General features: G+C 32.4%; 1 protein-coding gene and 1 long non-coding RNA gene across 2 annotated transcripts; one reads left to right on the forward strand and one right to left on the reverse strand.

Moving 5' to 3' along the window:
• Positions 1-561: 561 nt before the first annotated feature.
• Positions 562-5,668, forward strand: LOC111711420 (uncharacterized). Its single transcript, XM_023485783.1, has 6 exons — positions 562-682; positions 2,623-2,658; positions 2,749-2,808; positions 3,200-3,250; positions 4,211-4,275; positions 4,907-5,668. The coding sequence occupies exons 1-6, from the start codon at positions 628-630 to the stop codon at positions 5,099-5,101; spliced, it is 462 nt and encodes a 153-aa protein (XP_023341551.1). The 5' UTR covers positions 562-627; the 3' UTR covers positions 5,102-5,668.
• Positions 5,669-17,571: 11,903 nt separating this feature from the next.
• Positions 17,572-22,132, reverse strand: LOC111711424 (uncharacterized). The gene is made up of 5 exons (XR_002767254.1): positions 22,094-22,132; positions 20,627-20,692; positions 18,628-18,672; positions 18,297-18,482; positions 17,572-17,734 (listed from the first exon to the last, which is right to left on the reverse strand). It is a non-coding gene; the product is annotated as an uncharacterized LOC111711424 (long non-coding RNA).
• Positions 22,133-25,700: the final 3,568 nt, after the last annotated feature.

The raw sequence follows: 25,700 nt of genomic DNA on the forward strand, positions 1-25,700 counted from the left end.
TAAGTGCAATTTATGTATTTTTTTAGTTTCTGTTTTTATTTAATCATAGAAAACATGTCAACCAATCTGAGACAAATTCGTTTTCTTTGTTATATTTGACACTTGTGACGTTGTGTATAATTTGTTCATTCTCTGTTGCCACCTATTGTACTTGATAATCTATTTGGTGACCTTGTTTAGTGTATTTATGTCTTGAAGTTGAATATTTATTGTATCTGAATAAAACAGAAATATTGGTTAATAGCAAGGAGAATTGAATAGAAGGAGGGGGCGATAGGGTTTCCGTACACTTTGCTGTGACGTTTTTGGACTGCTGAAGAACTAGTTTTTGCGTAACAACAATAACAAAGACAGCCGATCTAATGTAAACAAACATGAGTTAGTATACGGTGAATCTTCATCTAACGCCAGAAATGCCAGATGTTTATCATTTGTGTTATTGTTTACAATCTTTATTATTGTTGTTACGCAAAAACTAGTTCTTCAGCAGTCCAAAAACGTCACAGCAAAGTGTACTGAAACCCTATCGCCCCCTCCTACTATTCATTCTCCTTGGCTAATAGCATTGAAAATTTTATTTACAGGGAACGATTGTTAGAATTGAAGAAAAAACAGTTTTATAGAAAAATGCAAAAAGAAAAAGAAGAAAGTGGTGAAGATGGTCTATTAAAACAGATAGATGGTAAATTCTATTGAAAACCTACCTATTCCTTTCCTCCTTATCCCGTTAGTGTTCCTAAACTAAATGTTTTGTACAAATTATTTTTGTATCAGAAAAAAACTGAGCCAAACCCGATTTAAAAAAATAGGTATAAAGAGAAGAAAAACTTGAATAATGTGTGTGTGTGTATCTTCCTTGAGTATCAAAAAATAGGATAAAAGTTTATTTTTCTTTAAATTTTACAGTTTCCTTCCTTTCTAGTTTTCACTCCGGAATATTCTTTTTATTGATGAGGAGTAACGTTGCCTAGTGTCCCTTGGGGGATAGGATAGTATCTATTTCAGGGGCATTCAAACCTAACAATATGTACACAAACATGACAACAAGGACAAGGATACTTTTTAGATAATTTGAACGGAATGAAAACTATAATTCAATTAGTATCTGCCATTACTACTCAGACTAAACAAAGCATCAAAGGATTTGAAACGTCTCTGAAAATAAATAATTTACACAAAAAAGTTTACCCCCCCCCCCCACCCCAATTTTTTTTTAAATTTTGAGAGGTAAGGTCCCTGAAACACTCCAAGAATGCATTTACATTTCTTCCAGGTTTTATTCTTGAATTTGAATAATGAACAAAATTACATTTTTGTTGCAACTGGTGCAAAATTCCTGAAATTGAATTAAAGTTCATGGAACGAAAAAAGTTCAACAAATGATCATGATATTTTTTTAGATATTTCTAAAGGGACTGTATAGACGCAATTTCAATTGGCACTTCCTGTTTAAAGAGGCATGTCCGATTTAACCTTGTGTGATCATAGACAATATAGATTCAATCTATATTTCTCTGAGATCAAACTATCTACTGTTCTACAAGAAATCTCTGAATTTCTGAATTTAGTTCTAAGTTTAAAACAATTCTGAACAAGATTTTATTTATCTGTAATACCTTAAACTTGTTCTATACAAACTAATAATTAATACAAAGGAAAACGAGTTCCTGGGGAAAAAGGTACCAACCAATTTGAATAAGTGGATATAGGGGTATAGAAATATTCAAAGAGGGGTAAATAGACAAAAGGGGAAAAGAAGTAACTAAAAACCTTTTCAACCTTGATTTAAGGTAGGATAATTGACTTAATTTCCGGATAATTGACTTAATTGTCGGATAATTGGCTTAATTACTAAAAGATGGGGAATATTTGTTACTTTTTTTATATCCCGAGGGCATGACGGCCTATTACGTCATTATACATTACATAATTACATATATTACTTATACAACACATTTTGAATGAAAATATTATTAAGGAGAGGGGTAAGATCAGGTTAATTGACATTTAATTGGTCAATTTTTACTGGACAGGTGATTAACAGGATATGGAGGAATCTTCAGATTCAACTATTTCCGGTTCACCGTTGGATGCATCATTCACAGTTTCTAGATCATTAAAATCAATTTCATTCTCTGATCAATTTGTTTCATCTTCGTCTTCATAATCTTGGTCTACATCTTCATCATCTTGGTCTTCATCTTCATCATCTTTGTCTTTATGTTCATCATTTTTGTCTGTATCTTCATCACTAGTCTTCTATCTCTTTATCATCATCATCTGTCCTAATCTTCATCATCTTTGTTTTCTTGTAGAACAGAAGTTACACAAGTGCACAAAAATAGAAATTTTGTTTGCAAGAATATGCTATGCACAAGAAGGCGGAGAAACCGTTTTTCCCCGCTAAAAATGGTGTACAAAAAAACACCTATAATTTTATATATTCAGCGCGGTTTTTAAAAAATTCGAATGATTTAATTTCCGACACTTTAAACATTAAAAAGCTGGCAGACAAAGTGTCTACGGATACACGTGTAAAGTGACAGGTTTAAAACATGCTGCTTTACAAATGGAAGGTCACCTGTACTTACATTAACAGTCCCTTTAATCCATATTGTTTAGATTCTTATCAACCAGACTTCAAACGGGTTTCCGAAGGTAGAACAACTTTTAATAAATAATTGTTTTCGCTCATCTCAATATTCAAATTTGAAATTAACGTCTCTAATCTTAGCTTTGTTTGTTTAGTTAATGAAGTCTCTTCTCGAGTTTGTTCCTCTTCAAGTTTAAATAAACATCCTCAGCCAGGTTGCATTAGTGGATTATGTATATTCAAATCAATTTATTATATTAAAAAATGTGTTAAATTATTATCAAGCTTTTAAATTCAAATGGAAAGCTGCCTTAAAAATTTACAATTATTTAATTATAATAAGGTAAAATAAAATTAAAATCCCAAGAAAAGAAAGAACTCTGTACTGTTTTTAGCCCACACACTTTAGTCCCTAACCCTAGCACAGTTCAGCCCCCTTGAATAAAATGAAAAATTTCAAAAAAATATTTAAAGACTTTTTTGAAATTTTTTTCCAGTGGAAAGATAGTCTATTCAAGAATAATTCAAAATTTGTTAAATAAATATATAGATTAAAAAAAAATTTTACCTAAATAAATTATCTTTTTTAAAATAATAATTGTTTAGATGAGAAGAGAAGAATGAGGATTTTAACACATTTTGAAGAATTTAGATCAGGTTTACAAAATACAAAATATAGTCTTTGCCACAAACTCTGATTTTCCAATTCTGTTAGATCAAATAATCTAAGTTTGAAATATCAAAAGGTTTACTCTATCAGGTTCAAAAGATATAGAGATTTAAAAATTTAAGTTTGTGACAAAAACTCAATTCCTTTGAACTAGAATTTTTGGAATTTTTTTTGTTAAATGAATTTAATTTTTTAACTTAACAAAATAATTTTTTCAAATAGACGCGGATTGACAAAATCTTACATCAAGAATTTAAGAAATACAAATATAATGAAACATTTTACACCTCTTTTAAAATTCTTGTCATTCAGCTATTGTTTAGTTTTCTATGATTTTAATTTTTGCTTAAATTTTAATATGAACATAAAAGGAAAATAACGTGAACAGTAGAATGAAAATAAACATCATGATTATTTTTAACATTATTATCATTAACGTGAACATGAAAAGGAATATGACCAGAGAGATAAAAAATAAACACAAATGTGGGAATATGCTTACATTAATTCACGAACATAAAAATGAACATAAAGATCAACAAGAACAGAAATATGAACAAACGCACACACATTAACATTAATGCAAACACAATCATAAAGAGGAACATGAACATAAACATGAATATGAATGTAAACCTGAATAAAAATAAACATAAACCTGACTTTCCCCAAAATCATTGACATAATACATTATCATTCACATGAACCTGAAAATTAGTGTGCAAATGTACATAAAAATGCAAATGTACATAAAAATGATAACAAACTTAAACATGAACATAAAGATCAACATGGACATTAAAAAAAGATGAATAAAAACACAAACATGAACATTATTCCTAAAATGTTCATGAACAGAAAAAGAAACATAAAAAAACATGAACATAACAAACAGGATCATGAATGTGTACATGATTTAAAATAAATATTGACATAAACAACCACAGGTCGGAGTTCCCTGGTTGTACTAGATGGAGAACTAAAAAGTTTAACAGTATCAGTCCTAGAGCAGGTTGGAAACATATAAAATACTGGCTGAAAGGCCCGGCGATGCCCGTGGAAAAAATATTTTGAAAAAAATAGAAACACATTTTGCAAACAAATTTTCGATTTTTAGCCTATCCATATACGGAACATATATATGTCTTGATTTATCATATAGATAGCTGAAGGGCCCGATGTTACCCGTGGAAAAAAATTGAAAAAAAATATTTTAGCAAAAAAAAATTCAGCCCAATTGGTCCGGCCGTTTGGCCGGCTATACGCAACATATATATGAATGTCTTGTATATATAATATCTAATATGATATAATATCTAATATATGATATATATATAAAGTCTTATATATATAATATCTAAGTATATAAAGCCTGAATCTCGGTTCGTCTGTTTGTTCGTTTGTATGACCGATCAGAACTCTTGACCGATTTGCCTTAAATTTTAATTTAACGACTCGGGAGGACCACAGAAATGTTCTTAGCTTGGTTTTGAGATTCTAAATTGAGTGGGTTAACTTTTCTAAAATTGTGATTTACGACCAAGCTCGGGTAAACGTTGGGAGTAACTATGAGTACCCTGGGCAACGCCGGGTTCTCAAGCTACTATTAAATAAAATACAAAGACATAATACCTGTTTTTAAGGATGGAATGCTTGTTGAGGAGCAATCTATAAAGTCCTTGGATCTTTCTCAGCTAGAAGAAGAAGAAGAGGAAATGGAAAACGAAGAAGACGAAGTAGAAAAAAAGAAAGAAGAAGATATAACAGATCAACTTGATCTTCAAGTGAAACAAGAACTAAAACTAGACGAATTTTTAGATTTAATGGAGATCTTTTAACTGTATTAAGCTTAGTCCAATTGATATAGGTTAACAATTCAAATGTTGATTTAGCTTCAAATTTTAACAAGTTTAGATTTTAAACTTACGACAATTCTAAACGCAATGTTTGTGCACATTTTAAAAGCCCACAGGGATCGATAAGATTACATTTTCGGAAAATTTAAAATTTTTTGTGGCTTCTTACTTATTCTTTCCTTACTTCAATATGTTGTAAATTTTAACCTCTAGACTTATAAAAATGTGTGCATTTAATTCAGCGTTTTTGCAAAAGTTTTTTCTTTTTTTCATTTGCTTTAAATAACTTTTCTATTCACAATTTCAATTTCAAGTTCTTGTTTTAATTTCAAACAACTTTAATTTATGTCATTTTCTAACATTGTCCTAAGTTTGGCGTTTCACCCTTTAATGTTCTTGTAGAAGAGTTGTAGAAAGTTGTGTAAAGTTTTGAAGAGAATGTTGTTTTCTTGTTTTCTTCTTGTATACAGGATGTACAGTATATGTGTATATACCTTGTATGTTAACAATAAAAAGTTTGGCTTCTTACATAAAGTCTTAAACATGTCATTTTTTCAATTGATATTTGGTTTCCGTAATTTCTGTGAGCTCTTGTCGATCTATGTTTCTCTTAAGAAGGTTGAATTAATTTTGAAAATTAGGAAAATTATTAAAATTATTTCAGAGATAAAATTGTGTCATTGGTGGATTTCAAGTTTTAAGTCAAGCCTGGATATGGAGCTGAGCCGCTGAGTTAGCTGGCAATCCGACATAAAAATATTCTGCTATTATAGGGACTGAAAGCGTAATTAAAGTTTCCCTCAATACAAATATCTCAGTGCCCGATTAACAACGGTACAGTGAATCCATGAAAGCTTTATCTGATTCAGTATAAATTACATATCTATGTTTTTTAATTATTTAAGTTGTGTATTTTTATCTGCAAAGGATTCGAGTCTTTGCCACAAACTCGGATTTTTAAATCCCAATTTCTTTAAAACCAAATGTCGTAGACCGTAGATATTTCAAACTATGAATTCTGTTGGATCAAACAATGTAAGTTTGAAATGTGAAAGGTTTGTATCATCTGGGTGTTGAGATTTAGGTATTATAAAATTGGGATTTGCGGCAAAAACTCAATTCCTTTGTTGTTTTTAAGAACCAATGTAAAGTCTCAAAGCAAACACATTTCGGGTCAGAAAAACGTCGGTATCTTCCACAGTTTTGATCAGATTCAGGTTTAAGGGTATCGTTGTGAATCGGCTATTGCCATCTTTGCATTGAGGGTCACTTGAAATTACGCTTACAGTCCCTTTAAAGATATTTTGTATTTAGGGGGTTCAAATGAATATGGACTATCAGTACCGGGAATGTGAGGGTGGGGACAGGGGAGGGTGGTAGTAAAGGAGTTTGAATGTTGTAACTGTAAGATAATGAATGATTGGCGGGGGGTTAAAAAAAATTTATAGGATATAATTGAAATAATATAAATATTTAATGTGTCTTTTTTTGATTTAGACATTTTGTTAAAAAACATATTTTCTTATTCATTAATTCAATAATTTAGTAATTCATTATTTTAAATTAATTTATTAATTCATGAACTCATTAAATCATTTGTTTATCAATTCAATAATTCATTATTTTAATAACCTATTCATTAACTTAATAATTCTGTAATTCATTTATTAATTCATTAATTCATCAACTCATTAGTCCATGAATTCGTTCAATCGAATTTGCTAATTTGTTAACAGGTTGTATAGGACGAACCCTGGAATTAAATCAATGTTGATTTGAATTTATTCCAAAAGTTTTGAAAACTTTCACAGAAGGAATAATATATTCATCATCTACATTCTACATTCTGCTAATCCATTCTTTCATCCAATAGCTCATCCTTTAGTCTAGAATGAGAGAGTGGAGCTGGGGAGGGCTTTACACGGATTGTTTGATTATTTTCAAAATATGTATAAAAATGCGCATTCCTGTATAAAAAACGCTTTTTGGTATGCAACATTTTTCATTGATTGGATTTAATGATAAACCCTTGGACAAACTACGCCTCAGGTTTATCATTGAATCCCTCGGGGGGTTTAATTTCCATTGGTTCTAATTTGTCTGAGAGTAAATGTTTAAACCAGATCTTTGCAAAGGAATTTCATTTCTTTTCCAAAAAAATTCAGTCAATGGAATTAGAGTTAGATTCAAACTGCTATGAAATGTCATCTTTCTGCAAATTGTTAAATGTTATAGATTTTATAAATGTTTTCCATAATTTGGACTGTTCAAATGATAACTTGTTTAATTTAGTATTCATACAATTTTCAAATTGATTTTAAATTCTTGATGGTTTGAAAATATCCTTTAGTTTTACCAAGTTACACGAAACACGGTCTTTGTGTCATGTTATGTTTATGAGCTAGAGCTAGGACTGGGCGTCGTTAACGATGAACAGTTGTTTTTTTAATGAGCAACCTGTATATCCCGTTAAGGATGCCATCGTTCCTAAAAAATAACGAACGCACAAAAAGCGTTCTAAAAAAATTGGAACTGACATAAATTTATGGAACGAACGGTACTTGGTCGAAGATAAAACGCTCTTCGATACGAAAATAAATAGTTTTTGTTTTGTTTTGAGATTTCAAATGGGTAATTATATTCCTATAGAAAATTCATCTATCTGTCTGTCTGTCTAAATTTTGACCTAATTTTACCCCAAAACTCCAGCCAAAAATACGTGATAAATTTGTTTTTCAAAACTGGAAAAAATTGATTTGTATACAAAAAATAACATTTTATTAAAGTTTATTAAGCGGTAACGTTAAAAATCAGAAACAATTTCTAAGTTATGAGATAATTCGAGATTAAGACCGAGGAAAACCCATAAACAAATCAAATTAATGATAATAAAAAACTTTGAAATGCTTCCTCACGAATGAAAGTTGAAAAACTGGTTACATATAATCTACTGAGAACTCTCATAATCAATGATAATTCAACATAAATTCTGAATAAGTTCAGAATATGACGACATTTAATCAAATCCTTTATCAATAATATTGCGTTTTCTTCATTTGCTGTAAGGACAATGGATAACATCCCCCCCCCCTCCCCATCCTGTCAGCTATTTACCTTCTACCTCTCATTTTTTTTACCAAATATTTTTTCATTAATAAAAAAATGTACAGGATGAGTACAAAACGGGATTATTGTTGCTATTATTTCAAATGTCACAAAAGAAGACTTTCTAATTCTATTAACACAGTTCTTGTATTCAAAATGTAATTAATAACGTGGGGGATTTGTAAACAGTAGATACATTTTTAATTTTTTATTTGTGGTGCAAAGTTTTTACTTAGATTTGGTTACATTACTTCTATTTACATTTACTCAACAAACAAAACACAGATTTTTGACTAGATTAGCATGGAGGAGAGCTGGTTGATAATTCACGTGATTAATTCACGGCCCCTCCTTGTGTTTATCTTATGTAAAGCACGGGTAAAAAAACGCGGAAATATTTTAGTAAAATTTCCGTCGTTTTTTCACTGTTGTGCACATAGCAAGATACCAGTGCAAGATCTTGCATATTTCCATCATATTAAACACGAGTATAATGCAATGCCAGAATATCTAGATTTTATTTCTCGTAATTATCCGTGTAAAATATCTAAGATAATTCTAATTTAATGCTCGTCGCTTTTTCACATGTTGTACTCGTATATTCCCAACGTGTTCATCATAAGTAATGTAATGCCAGAATATCAGAATATCACGGGAAGAATTTCATGTTTCATTTTTAACAGAGTTGCAAAATCACAACACTTGGTGTCTCTGCTTATCTTTTAGAAACTAAAAGTATATTGTAGTAAAATGAAATATTTTAACTGACATAAATTTTTCAGATTATAAAAAGCATGAGCAAGTATAGAAAGGTTTCACATTGAATTTTGAATTGTATATCTCAACAACCCCTTTTTGGAATATCCATCTTTCACAAAACTTTAAAGTACATTCATAGAATTCTGGAAGATTCTATATATAATCTGGCTTTCGCCAATCTTGTGGCGAAAATGGGGCCAAAACCCAAAAAATCCTTGGATAATTCTTTAAATACTTCCCTGGAGGAAATGGATAGTGAGACCACTGTAAAGGAACAAGCCAGTCATCAAGGCTTTCTTTATAAAGATACAAGATCTGGGAAAATGATTCTAGTTGATGAAAAAAAAATTTATTTAAACAAATTTTAACTACACCATTTATATATGTATTTATATCTTTGTGTGTGAATAAATCTTTATAATAATCTGCGCATATAGAGAACTATAGAGTTTACTTTAATTTTCATTTAGAAGCTGACACCTGCGTGAATTTGCGCCCGTGCAAACGTGCACTATTTTCAACCATTGAAAAATAAATCCAGACATCATTCTTTAAGCATAGAATATGCGCGTTTAGAGTTTAGAACTAAATATTTCTTATTTGTTATAAATACATTTAAATATCATATCGGGTTTTAATTATCGCAGAAAAGTATAGCATATTACATTTTATACAACTTTAAGATTCTCTACAAAAGTGCAATGATATTTTAAAGTTTTTCAAATTAAAAAATATCTCTCAGATTCTGTTTCATGCTCGGGGTTAAACACAGTTTCAGGTTCAGGTTCAAGGATAGGCTCATGTTCAGGTTCAGGTTCAGGGCTAGGTTCAGGTTCATAATCATTTTCAGGTTCAAGGTTAGGATCATGTTCAGGTTCATGAACAGGTCTAGGTTCGAGTTCAGAATTTTAAGTTCATCTTAAACTGCCCGAAGTTGCGCGTCTTCATCTACATACATTTAATCACGAAACCTGTCATGTTTGTTATGAATCATATTAATTTTATTTATTTTCTATTTCTTTTAAATATATTTATATAAGCTATTTCTATATAAATGCAAGTAAATACATTTTTTAATTCTCGTAATTTTATTGAAAAATGTTTTGCTTAGCATTTTTGATGAATTTCAATCATGTATCAAACATTTGAAAACTGATATTTTATGTTCATATATCTTTGTCTAAATATATTAATTATTATACAACACACAAAGGAGCTGATAACATGCCTCAAACTCTAATTGTACAATCCCTTTATCTTTGAAATCTTATGGACGAAGCTGTTTAAAATTACGAATTCTCCAAAATATTCAATGTTTAAAATATGGTTTATACTATCAGGTTGCAAAAAAAATCGCTCAACAATTGTTTTACAAAAACTTTTAATACTTTTGAACTTTTAAAGATTTACGGGTTCAACGATTTGAAATTGTCTTCTGTAGAAGTTTACTCTCATCAAACATGCAAATTTGTTATCCTAAAAACTAATCGTTTTAATTTAAAAAAAAACCCAAAACTATCATTTTTACATTATATTTTCTTCGAGGGTAACAATTTTGCATGTTTGGTAAACTTCACCAGAATAAAGTTTTAAAATGTTTGAACCTTCTCATATTGTCGTAATACCTTTTAAAAGTCTAAAAGCCCATCCCTTTTAAAATTTAAAAAAATATATTTATATGTAAACTACTTAACATGAGGATTAAAAGTAAAGTTTGCAAAGTTTTATAAAGATATTAGATCTATAATCTTCCAGAATAAAGAAAGCCTGTCAACTTTGTTATGCATTTTTATAATAATATTTTTGTTGAAAAATGAAGATAAATAAACCCTGAATCTATTCTATTGAATATATTTATTTCAATTTTACGGGTATTTTTGTCTATACAAGTTTTTAACACTTTTGTGGGTTTTACAGTTTCTAAAATGTCTCTATGAATGTTCATTATAGGGCCAGATCATTAAATCGGTCATAGTTCATGCTGGCTGATTTGGATCTGATCTGGATCTGATTTGGATCTGATTTGGATCTGATTTGGATCTGGATTGTATCTGATTTGGATCTGGATTGTATCTGATTTGGATCTGATTTGGATCTGATTTGGATCTGTTTTGGATCTGATTTGGATCTGATTTGGATCTGATTTGGATCTGATCTGGATCTGATTTGGATCTGTTTTGGATCTGATATGATTTGGATCTGATCTGTTTTGGATCTGATATGATTTGGATCTGATCTGATTTGGATATGATCTGATCTGATTTGGATCTGATCTGATCTGATTTAGATCTACTGGGCTTAGCGAATTTAAATTTTGATTTCCCAGGGGTTCGACGGCATCCAGGCACGAAACAAGTTCTTCGCCTACCCCCTAAATAAAATAATATAATCAACGAAAACCAAAAAATATCAATTAGTCCATAATAATATAGTGTTGTCTTAGTACTTTTCTATAGTATACCTTGACAGTACAGCCTCCCCCCATCTTGAAGTTTTTTGAAAATTAAAATTAATCTGGCATTTTTTTTAACAAAACAAATATACAAACAAATCACACAGAACCATGAGACCAACAGCTTACTTTAAAAAATGTACTAAAATTTGTCAACTTTTCGGTTATGTATGAACAAATGAAACAAATATGTAAAAAACCAAAAATTGAAAAAATTGGGAAATTGATTTTTCGGCTCATACTTTATGCGAAGTGATTGAAATATAAAAAAATACCTTTAAATAAATTGAAATAAAGAGCTTTTTACTGTTACATAATTGTGAAAATGTAAGCAAAATTGTTTATACCTTATATAAATTTCCCATTAATTTCATAATTTAAGCACTTTTTAAAATTTTTATATATATTTCTTTTGTGTTCCCAAAATTGTAAAATACGACATTTGAGAAAAAAAAAATTATTCTTAGAAGACGACATTTCATTAGAAAAGTATCTTTTCTTGTTGCCTGTATTGTTGTCTCAATTATTATTGGGATACCCTGTATCTAATATATAGATTCACCATCAATTTCATAATTTATGCACTTTTTAAATTTTTAAGTAATTCTTATGTGTTCCCAAAAACTGTGAAATACGGCATTTGAGAAAAAAAAAATAATTATCCTTAGAAGACGACATTTCATTAGAAAAATACCTTTAACCTCGATTAGACTTTTCCAGAGCACTTCCCCGGATATATCATTTAACATTTCTGAATTATGTTTTAACGTAATACTTTCCAATTACAATGTTAAAGAGCCATATACAATATCAGTTTTAACCCCGTTATTTAATCTATAAATAGTAAAATGAAAAATTGTAAAAACAGAAAAAAGAACACAAAAAATTCCACTAATTTCACTGAAAGATAAGCACTAAAGTCTAACAATATCACTTATTTAAAAAACTGAATTGGTAGAAAAATAGTTCAAATGAGCAAGTATAATGTGTTGATTTGAACTACAGGATATGACGTCATGTCAGTAGTTTAAATGAACAATCGAACAAAAGTTTATAAAAATAGTTCCAACGGGAGTAGTCAGGGGCGTACGAGGACTTTTGTTTAGGGGGGGACACAAAAAATATTTGAGTCCCCCCTTGGCAACATTGTGCCCCCCCTTAAAAAAGAATTTTTCAAAGCAGGGGGTTTCTCAGAAAATAATACAACCGTGAGAAATTATTTTTAAGTTCTATATTTGTTGGGTTACATGTGAATCTTAAAACTTCCAAATAACAACGGTTTTACTTTATACTTCGTCGTATTTAGTTAAAATTCGTTACCCCAAATATTGATGTCGGTCTGCACTGCAAGGGGGGTGGGTGAAAAATTTGTTAAACAAGCCGCCACCCGCTCCCCCTCCCCCCGTTTTAAAACATTTTTTTAAATGAATATTTGCAAATTATCTTTTTTCCATCTCATGATCTGAGGTCGTTTCCCCTTTGTCCATTTGACAGTCCAATTTTTTTTTAAATAATCTTTTTTGTTTGTTTATTTTAACAAATTAAAATTTTTTTTTTAGAGTTTGATGGTTATTATATCGTTAGAACTGACGAGGGTCAACCCAGCCCGAAATATATTTTAAATAAATGTGGAACTAACATCTACTTTTTTTTACTTTACAGAGGTTTGGTCCATCAATATCACCGTATTTTAATTGTTAATGATTGTAATGTATAATTAATGATATAATTGTGGGATTGTGTTTACACATTAAACTAATTGCCATTTTAACTTTCCTTGGAAAAGAATCAAAAATGCTGTAATGCGAGTAAAAGGTTTAGGAATAAACTACAGAACTCAAAGCGTTTTTTATAATTAATAATTCTAAGAATATACGGGAATGTATACTCTTATATTTGTGTACTCAGATAATCCCTAAGTTGCATGTAAACATAAATCAAATTTCCTTTTCAAAGGGATAGATTTTAATCGGAGGAAATGTTTTCACCTGCCCGACCCGATTACTAAATACCATTAATCCTAATTTATTTTGAATAGGGTTTGTTCATCTGGATTTCAGGAGAGATCGATGAATCCGCGAAATGTTTTTGTAATTTTTGATGCTTCAAGAAGAAAAAATGCAGATGGATCAACAATAAGAAGTTAAATGGTAGATGGGTGCAAAGCGCCCTGGAATCCTGAGGTCGAATTATAAGAATTTGAAACGGTTTCAAACATGGTGGGTTCAACTTTAAATCATAATCAGGGTTCCGACATTGGAGCCAACGCGCAATTTGAACCGGTGATCGGCGGTTCAGCGAAGCAGTTCAAATTAAGTAAATTCTACCTCTGATGTAGATTCCTGAGCTGGTGTATCATTTTATCGACGCTCCACTCAATGTTCTTCTCTCCTAACTCTGATATCATTAAGTTTACTGAAATTATGGAATCTATTTTTTTAAAAATTTCATCTGACAAATAACTAAGTAAAGGTGAAGAAATTCAAATTATTAATCTGCTTAATAACAATTCTCACATTGCTACATCTAACTTTTTAAACACCCTAGTAACACATTCCGCTAATTACACTCCCTACACGTATAACTTAAGCATCTGCAAAATTACTAGATCACATATTTATTAATTCAGATCCTAAGAATTATTTTTTTAATAAACACTTTAAAAGTGCATAGAAAAATATTTAGAGGGTATATACCATTGTAAATCATGTACATTACTATTTACCCATGTTTATTCCCCCCCCATGCAGTACATGCAATCCCCTATCCCTTCCCCTGTAATCGACTCTTATACAAGGAAACTTAGAAACAAAAAAAGCACGCTTATTTGGCAGCAAAAAGTTGGATGACCCCCAAATACGCAATTTTTGTCGCTTAAATCACTCACATGGAAGACATCAAACTTTTGCTGCCAAACATGGGATTGTTTTTTATAATATCCCGAGTCAAACGAATGTGGAATCATTTACACAAGTTTATCTGACCATTTACCCGTTTTTTTCATTGTCTAAATGTACACAACATGAACATAATATTGGTAGCAAACCAGTTCTAATTAGAAACACTTCAATCGAAAATAAAGCCAAGTTTAAGGAAAAATTGTTACTGAATTGTTACTGAACTCATGATAAATGAAGCTCGTGATAAACGAAACTACCTATACAAAAGGACTCCATATGTATGTATAAATGGTATTTTTTCTAAAGAAAAAACAGTTGTATGTGCCGGTGATCCTCCGGGAAGTGTTCCATGGGCCCCTACTATTTCTCATATACATAAACGATTTGCCCTTAGCAACGTCTTTTTTACTAATCTATTTGCCGACGACACTAGTTTTCTAAAATCATCTCCACGTATCAAAACTTTAGTAATTAATGCAAACTTTGAACTAAAAAAGGCAGTTGCATGGTTTCAGGCAAACCGTTTAACATTAAATGTCTCCAAAACAAAGTTTATGATATTTAGGAATAAAAATATGCATTTTGATCCTAAGAACTGCAAATTAAAAATTGGAAATGAAATTCTAGAAAAAATAGAAACTGACTGTACAAATGAATTTGTTGGACTCAAAATTGATGAATTCTTAAATTGGGACTATCAAATAGAAAATGTTTTAAATAAGATTGCTAGCTCAATTTTTGCTCTGAATCAGATTAAAAACATTTTACCATTAAACATTCGCCTACTCATAGTTCTTAATGCACTTGGAAGGCGGCCACATATTGAGTATGGAATTATAACATTACTTGTTGGGCAATCTACTTGTATAGATATAAAAATAACCTTTTGAAATGACGTAGCTGTTAAGGTTGATCTTCAAAACTGTTCGCAAAATATCATGCATTGCGAAACCCACTGTATAATGACTTTATAAAATATTACAGTTCACACTAATCCGTTCAGAAAGCCATGGGCGCAAACCTTAGCCTTTAATATATGTTGAGCTTTCTAAAACCAAGGCACAGAAAGTTTCCATATCGTTTAAAGTTTTGGCTTCTTGGATCGAGGTTGCGTGGTTTTCTTCTTCACTATCTCACATGCAAGGATGTGGCAATTGTTATATATGTAAAAAAAATGTAATACATGTGATTACAGTGGCTAAAATAAAGATGTTTTTTATCCATTTTCTCTGAGAACACTTTTAAAAACACTGTTAAATACAAACTCATTTAATAATAATCTTTAACAAAGTTTAGTTTAGTTTTTTTTATTGGTTTAGGGGCTCAGTTGGCTCAGTTTCTCTTGAAATACTCAATATAGTCTATATATAAATTTGGCTTGTCTGTTTGTTTGTTTGTCTGTCTGTTTGTATCCAATAAACGTCAAAACGGCTGAACCTATCGGGCCCAAATTTTTTGTGGGACATCTAGGGACCCCAGGGAAGGTTTATGAATGATTGAAATTTTAAATATTTGTCTCAATCAAAATTAGATAGTCATTAAATTTTTAAAAATTTTGAAAATCCACGAAATTTATTGTGAAAATCCGCGAATAATTTTTGTTTTGTTTTACGATGTACACAAAGAGAACATGTTCACAATTAATTTAAAGGTGGGCGCGAAGCGCCCTCTAAGGTTAGAAATTGAATTTCTAGTAAGTCCTAATTTGGCAAGCCAAATAATTTGTTCCTGAGAACAATAGTTTGAAACGATTAAAATGAAAATTTATCATTTTTCTCCGATACAAACTCTGGCTCCGGTGGATATTTTTTTGAAAACTGTTCAAACAAATGTTCCCTGAAACGACCCAATTATCATGTTCATAATTCTGCAGTAGGTTAAAGTTTTGTCTGAATTAAGTTATTGGTCAAAATGTTACAAAAACTCAATTCATTTGGCAATTTAGATATCCATGAGTCATTATATCCAAAAAAGAGGGGGGGGGGGATGGCACCTTTTTCCTCTCTTGCCAAAACTTGCCCTGTCGAAGATTTATCTTAAAAACATCAAAAATGATTTTTGACCAGAAAAATTAAGGATTTTTTTCATTTTATTTTACAACTAATGAGGAAATATTTATGGTGTTAAATCCATCTGAAAAATCACATGGGAAAACAATGCTTCCTAATTCTGTGCTCATTCAGTGTCATGCATTATGCATAATTTGACTAGAAGATTAATATTTTCTTAAAAAGATTGAGCAAGGCATTAAATTTGATTTGGTTTTTGCTTTTGATGCTTTCAAATTATACTTTTAATGCTTTACTACACGGTCAAAGTGTCCAAAGTGTTGAAATTGAAAGAAAAATAAATGATATATCCTATCAATAAATACAAAGAGAGAGATGTATGGGTAATGAAATGAAAGCATCCAGGATAAAAACTTTTTTCGTATCCCTTTAGCTGCTCTAGTACACAATTATAAATACCGAGTCCAAATTTAATGAATTTGAGCCGAGTCTCACCTCTTGAAACCTTGACTACCATTTAAAAGGGAATAAGCCGAAATTCTAATTCGAAATAAATCAGCTTTATTCTGTTGTATTATTGCTGCTTAAATTTGAGAGGCGGCTCAAATCTGCATGTTAGTTTCCCCTTAATTCAAGGTTTAAGCAGGCGCTAAATTGAAACTGGATTTGGGTTGATTTGAGACTCTGCTCAAATTCATTAAATTCGACCACTCTGGTACAACCTTAAAAACAAACATTTTTTATGCTTTTCGATTTTTAATATAAATCCCAATTGTTTTCAAAAACCAACCAAAACGAACAAACATAACAATAAAGAGACAACCCGGCTTTGTAAGCTAGCGAAACTGAGTATGCACTATGCAGTAATCTAATTCGATAGATAGGGGCGTTGAATTTCAATTCTAGAAACCAGCATAATGAGATAACAATTTTCAATGATAAGATTAATTTTTATTTTGACGTCTGTAGTTTATTGTAAACTGATTCTGAAAGCCTGTCCAAAAAGTACGGGGTTTTGAACAACGAATATGCGGATTTACAAACCTTTAAAAAAGTTTAATATGTCTCAAATGAAGAACACTGCATACTCGGTTCAACTACCTTACATAAAAGGGCGCACATTACTTACGTTTGAAAGCTAGCGCCAAGAGAAAAATTGAGTATATGAACCCTGTCCATTTGAGAAAAATAAGGGGGGGGGGCGGACTAACATGGTGAGCTCTGAAATCAAATTTACACACTTTATTTTCAAAAAGCAAAACAATTTTACCAATACAATGGGTTAGCCCACAAAAAGGGGGCATAAAAAAACAAAATTGGCGGCAAAAAAAAGGGCTCCAGCCAGCCTCCTCTTCACTCCAAGCAGGTCTCAGTTTCTGACGCCAGCTGGCTAAAAAATGAATACCAGTAGAATCTTTTTTACGGGCTAAGCTTTTTAAAGGGAGTGACCGGTAATGTACGGTTGCAGAACCGAGTATGGGGATTCATTTGAGACCTATATTAATCTTTTTTAAAGAAGCGGCAAATCCTGAATTTGAGCACAAACTCCATGTTCAAAAACTCCAACTTTGGGGGTATATACGTTTTCAGAATTAATTATTAAATATAACGACGACATAAGACGTAAAAAAGTTCTACAACAAACTACGGAGGACCGCTTGTGTAGGTTCCGTTCTCGTTAATATTAGTTATTCACAGAGATATTCCCAGATTTTCTAGAATTATTATTGAAAAGACGAGATTTGAAGAATTTGAAGAAATTCAAAGAAAATTAGAAAACAATAATAAAAACAATTTATTGACAAATTTCTTGAGAAAACGTGTTCCTAACCGATATTCTCAAAACGTATCAGTTCCCAAAGTAGGAGTTTTAATATGTTAAGGTCGGTCACTCCCTTTAAAAATTTAGGCGAGAGAAAAGCCTCTGAAAAGTGATTAAAGATAAAGGTTACCTGAAGTCGGTCACGGTCTGTAGTTCCTCATCCTCCGCCTCCTCGACAATTTTCTTAACCAGGGGGGTTCCCACATAGGGAGCACCCAAAGTTCTGTTTTTTTTTCTGTTGGGGGGTCCGCCCCCTCGACCCCCCTGGGAGCGGGTTTTTCTGGTCCCAATAAATAAGATTGGCGGTAGGTCCGTTCTAAACAAAAGCTATGTTTTTGATGGGAATTTATTTTACAGATTACATATCCATAACGCCCCCCCCCCCCCCCCCCCTATATACCCACATTATAAATTACCATCTTGTCAGGAACATAACCCGGTTATACAAATTATTAACGTACGTGGAGCAGTCTGGGCTTTGGCTCCTCCCTCGGCTGTCTCGGGTTCTAAACGAATTATATATGGATCATTAATCAGTTAAAATGGTTTTGGGTTCTAAACAAATTATATATGAATCATTAAGCAGTTAAAATGGTTTCTCTTCAGGACTTTGAAGTCCCTTCGACTCCTGGCAGGCTACGTCCCCCCCCTTGCCTCGTTCAGCCGTCCCGTCTCTGCAAAAAAGGTTAAATCAACAATTTGTTTCTAAACCTTTCAAAAAAAACATACTTGAAAATTCTTTGGGTCAAAAACTACTGTAACTCCCCAGGGACGGATACAGGAGTTAAGTGAGGCGGGGGGCAAGATTTTTTAGGACCAAAAAATGAATAATTAGGAACAAAAAAATCCTCGATTTTTTTTCAAATTTTCAAACTTTGTAATAATGAATTTAATTAAAATAAGAAAAATTCTTTAAGTTCCGGTTTACGGAATGGAAACCGGAAATTTTTCCGGTTTACAAAATGGAAACTGGAAAATTTTGGGGTCCCCCCCTTGGCAACAGTATGCCCTCCCCTTAAAAATTTGAAAAAATATTGATACCTTTTTTATTTATTTTTAACCCCCCTCCCACCTGGACTTGTTTTGTTCACAATAAAAATACACCAAAAAGACTACATTTTTGGGTGGTTAATAACCTTATAGAGTCTAAAAATTATTCCTTTGCTTGAAAAACTAACTTTTTAACTTTACAAATTTATCACTTAACTCCATCACAGCTAACTAAATCAATATCATAGCATCATTAAAAATTATTTTTTTACTAATAAACGAAATTTCTTTTGAATGTTTTAGATAGAATTTACTCAATCTACATATTCACCAACTCTTTTAAGCTACAATTTTCTGGGATTTGCTTGCACAAACATTTCAATGATTTTTTTCAGTAGAGAGCTCAGACAGCCTTATAGGGTGTAAAGCTATAAGTGCAGATCGTCTGCTCTCCGTCATAGTACATCTTGTGTAATGAAGTATTCTCTTTATTCTCTAAAACTTCTCTCTCCTTGTATTAACAGTGATTTCAGACAAATCCTTAGTCTTTGTCATTGTCAGGTGTTACTTTCTAAACGTAGTTTCCTTTTGATTTTGTATTTTCCAGGGGGGGGGGGCAGTGCCCCGTCTGGAACTCCCAGGGGGGGCAACAGGACTACTGCCCCCTAGGTACACCACTGTGCCTGGCTTGAGGAAGGGAAATGCAAGCAGATGTAATATTAAAAGAGCCTCCCTCATGGGTGCCCCCTCTTCGCCTCTCAGGGGGGGGCGCGGCCCCCCCCCCTCGTACGCCCCTGGATGGAAGTGCATGAGTGCAAGGCTAGATAGCCTTTCTGTTTTCATGGTGCTCCGTAGCCATGTTAGCAACCTAATTATCAATATACATAAGTTCCGTTTCTATTTTTTGTTTAAATTTTAAACAGTTTTTAAAGCTTATAACTGTTTAGGCATCTGCAAAATGCCGCAAAAACTTTTACTATCATGAAAATAGAAGTCTTTACACTTGAGTGCAGACTAAGCAATAGGGAATGTATTTTTTNAAATTCCTGTCCTAATCCTTTAATTTTGTTTCTTATTCCTGAACAATCTTTTTATTGTTCCTAAATCCTTTTCCTAATCCTTTAATTTTTTTCCTAATTCCTGAACAATCTTTTTATTGTTCCTAAATCCCTATCCTAATCCTTTAATTTTGTTCCTAATTATAAATTTTTTTTGTTCCTAAAAAATCTTGCCCCCCCCCCCTCACTTAAATCCTGTGTCCGCCCCTGGATAAGATCAGGTTAATCGACATTTAATTGGTCAATTTTTACTGGGCAGGTGATTAACAGGATATGGGGTACTCCTCCGGTTCAACTATTTCCGGTTCACCGTTGGACGCATTATTCTCAGTCTCTAGGCCGTCATTGAAATCCCTTTTATTCTCTAATCAATTCGTTTCATCTTCACCAATTTTGTCTATATCATCATCACCTGGTTTCATCTTCATGATCATTGTTTTCTGTTAGAATAGGATTTACACAGGTGCCAGAATATGAGCTAAATACGAACAAACAATTATATCCATCATTCCTGTCAAGTATATAATCAAGTTGGATATCCTAGATATCCAATCCCTCTTCTTGTACAATTGGGGCTTTGTCTCGTCTCCCTTCACATAACAAAATATAAGCCCCCGTTTGTTACAGATGAGGCTTGAAAGTGATTTCAATGTTCCAGGGGGTGGGCCGGGCCTCCCCCCTTGACTACATACATTCTTTAAAAGATACAAATAAAGTTTTTAAACAAATAAAAAAACTCTCTGAAACCAGGGGTCATGAAAATAATGAACAAATGTATCAAAAAAATGTCGGAGCAACTCAAGCAAATTGAACAAGTGATATATTTTTTACNAGAGAGAGAGAGAGAGAGAGAGAGAGAGAGAGAGAGAGAGAGAGAGAGAGAGAGAGAGAGAGAGAGAGAGAGAGAGAGAGAGAGAGAGAGAGAGAGAGAGAGAGAGAGAGAGAGAGAGAGAGAGAGAGAGAGAGAGAGAGAGAGAGAGAGAGAGAGAGAGAGAGAGAGAGAGAGAGAGAGAGAGAGAGAGAGAGAGAGAGAGAGAGAGAGAGAGAGAGAGAGAGAGAGAGAGAGAGAGAGAGAGAGAGAGAGAGAGAGAGAGAGAGAGAGAGAGAGAGAGAGAGAGAGAGAGAGAGAGAGAGAGAGAGAGAGAGAGAGAGAGAGAGAGAGAGAGAGAGAGAGAGAGAGAGAGAGAGAGAGAGAGAGAGAGAGAGAGAGAGAGAGAGAGAGAGAGAGAGAGAGAGAGAGAGAGAGAGAGAGAGAGAGAGAGAGAGAGAGAGAGAGAGAGAGAGAGAGAGAGAGAGAGAGAGAGAGAGAGAGAGAGAGAGAGAGAGAGAGAGAGAGAGAGAGAGAGAGAGAGAGAGAGAGAGAGAGAGAGAATTCCCATGTTTTTTTGGGACACCCTGTATTTATAAAATCCCCACTATAAATTGCAGATATGAATACCGTGTTAAAGTTACTGTAAAAGTACTAAACTGGCTGAAATTATCTTTTTTGAATTCGATTTTTTCCTTCTTCAAAATTTGTTTTTTTAATTCCACGGGCAACGCCGTACACTGTAGCTAGTAAAGACTGTAGGTACACACCCCACCCAGACATTATATATTATATATATGTATAGTCTACACTCATGGCAAATGCATGGTAAGAAATATCTCTACATAGTCGAGTTTTTTCAATATTTCCTTCTAGTCTTGTTTTTCATATCCTATTCCTAATCATAAAAATAGAGAAGTCTGACAGATTGTTTCAGACAATGACGTTCCAAAACCTGCCACGCCGTCTAGACTTTTATTCAACAATACAATTTTTTTAAATTCCAAATTTAATCGTTCTTTTTCTTACTTTTTATATGGTCATTGGTCATACGATTTTTAAAAGACTTACCTAATTTTATCTATACTAGGCTTTCAGGGCGCTTCGCGCCCATCTTCTATTTAAATTGTGAACATGTTCTTTTTGTTTACATTTTAAAACAAAGAAGAAAAAATTTTGCGGATTTTTAAAAAAAAATTCGCGGATTTTCAAGAATTTAAATTTTTTACAAAATTAAAAACCTTTACAACACATTTTTAATTAATTTTTATCATTCATAAACCTTCCCTGTGGTCACGTGATGTCCCACAAAAAATTTGGGCCCGATCGGTTCAGCCGTTTTGACGTTTATTGGATACACACAAACAAACAAACTAACAAACAAACTGACACCTAAGCCAAATTTATATATAGATTCTTATCAACGTTGCGAGCAAGGATTTAAAAAATCTATATGGTTGAGATTATCACTCATTCTGTAGATTATGTTGGAACAGTTTGAGACACCCTGTTGGATTACTGTAAACAGACACCCTGTAGCAATATGTACGCAAGTTGTGAGATAACTGTAAACATCCAATATCCTTTACGGGCTGCAACAAACGAATTTAGATATATTCAGGGGGGCCAAATTTAATTAATAAGAGCTAGATCTCTGAATTACCTACCGCCGGTCTTAATCTTGAATCACCGATTCAAATTTAAAGGTTCATGAGGATTTAAATTGGTGATTCAGGATTTGAGCCGACTGGATATATTGGAGCGACTCCTAATTCATCAAATTCTATCCCGGGAATATACAATTTAAACTATTATCAATTAACATAAGAACATCACCATAACAGCACCGGTCCTGGGATAGTTCTTCTATTTCATTCCAGTTGTAGTTTCTGTTTTCTATTTACTTTAGTTGATGAAAATATTAAAAAAGTTTAAATTTATCACGCAACCTCGACAGTTGATCTCTCAAGATACAAGATTACATTATATACTTAATTACTACATCACATATAGTAATCAAAACCTACATTACTTAGGGCTTGGGTAAAATAAGTTTCCTTCTCGAACAAAAATTAATTTTCCAAATGTTAAACAAGATACCTCGACTTTTAATTTTGTACATGGATTTCACATGTAACACTCACCCGGACCAAATATAACGCCCGGTCCTTATTTAACGGGACACCGGCTCCAGACTAGATCGTCTTCCGCCACAAAACAATATTAAATGAAGAGAAAAATTGAAATTTTTTCTTCAAAATTTGGATTTGATTTATTGGTTTGAATAAATTTCACTTTTTTTAACACTTTTACTCCGATTTGGTAAAAAATCATTAAAATAAACTGTAAAGTTTATCGTTTATTTGCTATATTTCTTGAGAAAAAAAAATAATTAATTACTAATATAAGAGGGTGGGGTACTAAGTGAAGGATCAAAGTATAGAACATGGTGTGAAAACATGGTTAAAGGGCGTGTGTATGTAGTATTGCAGGCGTGGGGGGAGAAGAGCGGTATGACTGTAAGGAAATTAAAGGGGTACGGGGGGGGGCCTTTTATTAAGATTTAAAGCATATTACTTGTCCCCAGGCCTCAGGGGTACGGTACGTTTCGTTTTCAAAAAAATAAATGTTTTTGGACATTCAAGAGGTTCCACAAAAATCTGAGAAGTGTTACTTCAAAACTTCAAAATTGTTTATTTTAAACATTTGTTTTTGTTACATCATGCAAATTTTTTACCCTAAATCTAACTGACCTGTGGCCGAATTTAAAGAATTTGAGCGGCGGTTTAAATTTAAGCCGCGGTTTAAATATGGTTGGTTCTACTTAAAATTGTATCAAATGTTTCAAGATTTAAGCCGGCGCTAAATTTAAACCGGGTTTTGGCGGATTTTGGCGGATTTAAACCGCGGCTCAAATTCTTTAAATTCCATCTCTGATGACCTGGATGACCTAGACCAACCCAAATCTTTTAGATACGAAATATACGAGTGGAGATCATACCCATTGATTTGGCATTAATTGATTTAGTTGTGTCCATGTTGACATTGATAGCTAACGATTTGTACCTGGATTGGTACAGTTCTGGACGAAATTTTTAGAGTATGGCATTTAACGCACTGAAAAACGATAGCTTTCCTTTTCTTTTTACCTTTTATTTTATATTTTTTATATTTAAAAATATAGCAAAGTATAATAAAAGCAAACTTGAACTAAATATAGTTTCGACATGTTGTAAGTTTTGTCCCATAACTATCCAGCAGGGGCATCATCATACATTATGTAAATATATTTTTTCTAAAAAATGCTATGGTACATTTTTAGAAATAGTTCATTTTTAAAATACAAAATCCTTCTGGGCAGCATTTCATATTTAATAGAGAAAGGAAGAGATTTCCTTAATGGTTTCCGGGTCGGACTGTATATAGAAGGTTTGTTCTATAAATATACAAAAAGTTTGATACTTTTATTCAAGAGCGTTAAATTAAAACTATAGTTTTTATTTTATTGTTTTGATTACAATCAATACTTTAAGATGGTTGAATAATTATATTTTTTTAATCGTTGAAATTGGTACGAACCATATCAAATATGTGGTCTTTTTCATTTAGCAAAATGTACAAAAAATCCTATCATTGTTTATTGAAACTTGACCAATTACAGGTTTATTCTCATTGAGAACTAAATCTAAAGTGTACATCCAAGAAAAACAAAAGAAAAAGCAAATATTGGCTTTGTTTTGTCGGTTATGTGTAGCTCTGTGAGCTTAGTGAAATATTTGCAAAAAGCTCATTTCAGTTTCTCCCATGGTCAGATTTAGAGATGGAGCCTTTAGAACATCTTAATTTTCTTACAGTCATGATAAACAGAGCTTTCTACTATTTTCTACAAAATCATTGCAGAATTGTGAAAATTATGGCATTTTTAGGCTACAAATAGGGAAATAATTTTTATCGTTGTCTCTTATTCAAAATCGGCCATTAATATTAATATGAAGATATACTGATCGAAGTGGTGAATTTGTTTAGCATGACTTCAAGATAACAAACAAACGTTTTGAAAGTGCTAGACTAAAGCTGACCATGAGAGAAGCTCAAATGTGTTTCTCTGTGCGCTTTAAAGCTATATACCCTACAACCCAAGCCAATTTTTGCTTTTGCATTTATTTTTCTTGGATGTACACTGGAGATTTAATTCTCAATGTGAATAAACCTGTAAGTGGTCTAGTCTCAATAAACAGTGCTCGGATTTCTAAAAACCTGATATTTGAGAGTAGAGTAGTGTGCGACGAGTGCGACAGATTGAATAGAGATGAAACTTGTGGTTTCAAATTACACACGACCCAGACCCCCCCCCCCCCCAAACCCTCCAACAACATAAATAAACAAAATACCTTTATAAAATTCTATGGGGGAGAGGGGGGGGGGCAGGAGAAAAGATTATCCCCCCCTCACCTATCGAAAATTTCATAAGCCGCTCACGGTAACAAAAGCAAATTATTGAGCATATAATTTTGAAATAGGATACGTAAATATTTTGATATCTGCGTTTATAATCTAATCTAATCTTATAATTTATTTTTCCGTTGAACATATGACAGGTTGAGCATAAAAATTACATATATGATTTCTATTGATTTTCAACTCTTTCCAGGTTGGTCACCTGGTAATAATTTACCTT

The sequence above is a fragment of the Eurytemora carolleeae genome, unplaced genomic scaffold (genome assembly GCF_000591075.1).
Source record: "Eurytemora carolleeae unplaced genomic scaffold, Eaff_2.0 scaffold1127, whole genome shotgun sequence".
Classification (NCBI taxonomy): Eukaryota; Metazoa; Arthropoda; class Copepoda; order Calanoida; family Temoridae; genus Eurytemora; species Eurytemora carolleeae.

Excerpts from the sequence above, each read along its gene's own strand:
- LOC111711420 (XM_023485783.1), top strand. The coding sequence starts at position 628 with ATGCAAAAAGAAAAAGAAGAAAGTGGTGAAGATGGTCTATTAAAACAG. Across the intron at positions 683-2,622 it reads TCTATTAAAACAGATAGATG|ATTCTTATCAACCAGACTTC; the intron begins GTAAATTCTATT and ends CATATTGTTTAG. Across the intron at positions 4,276-4,906 it reads CAGTATCAGTCCTAGAGCAG|GATGGAATGCTTGTTGAGGA; the intron begins GTTGGAAACATA and ends CCTGTTTTTAAG.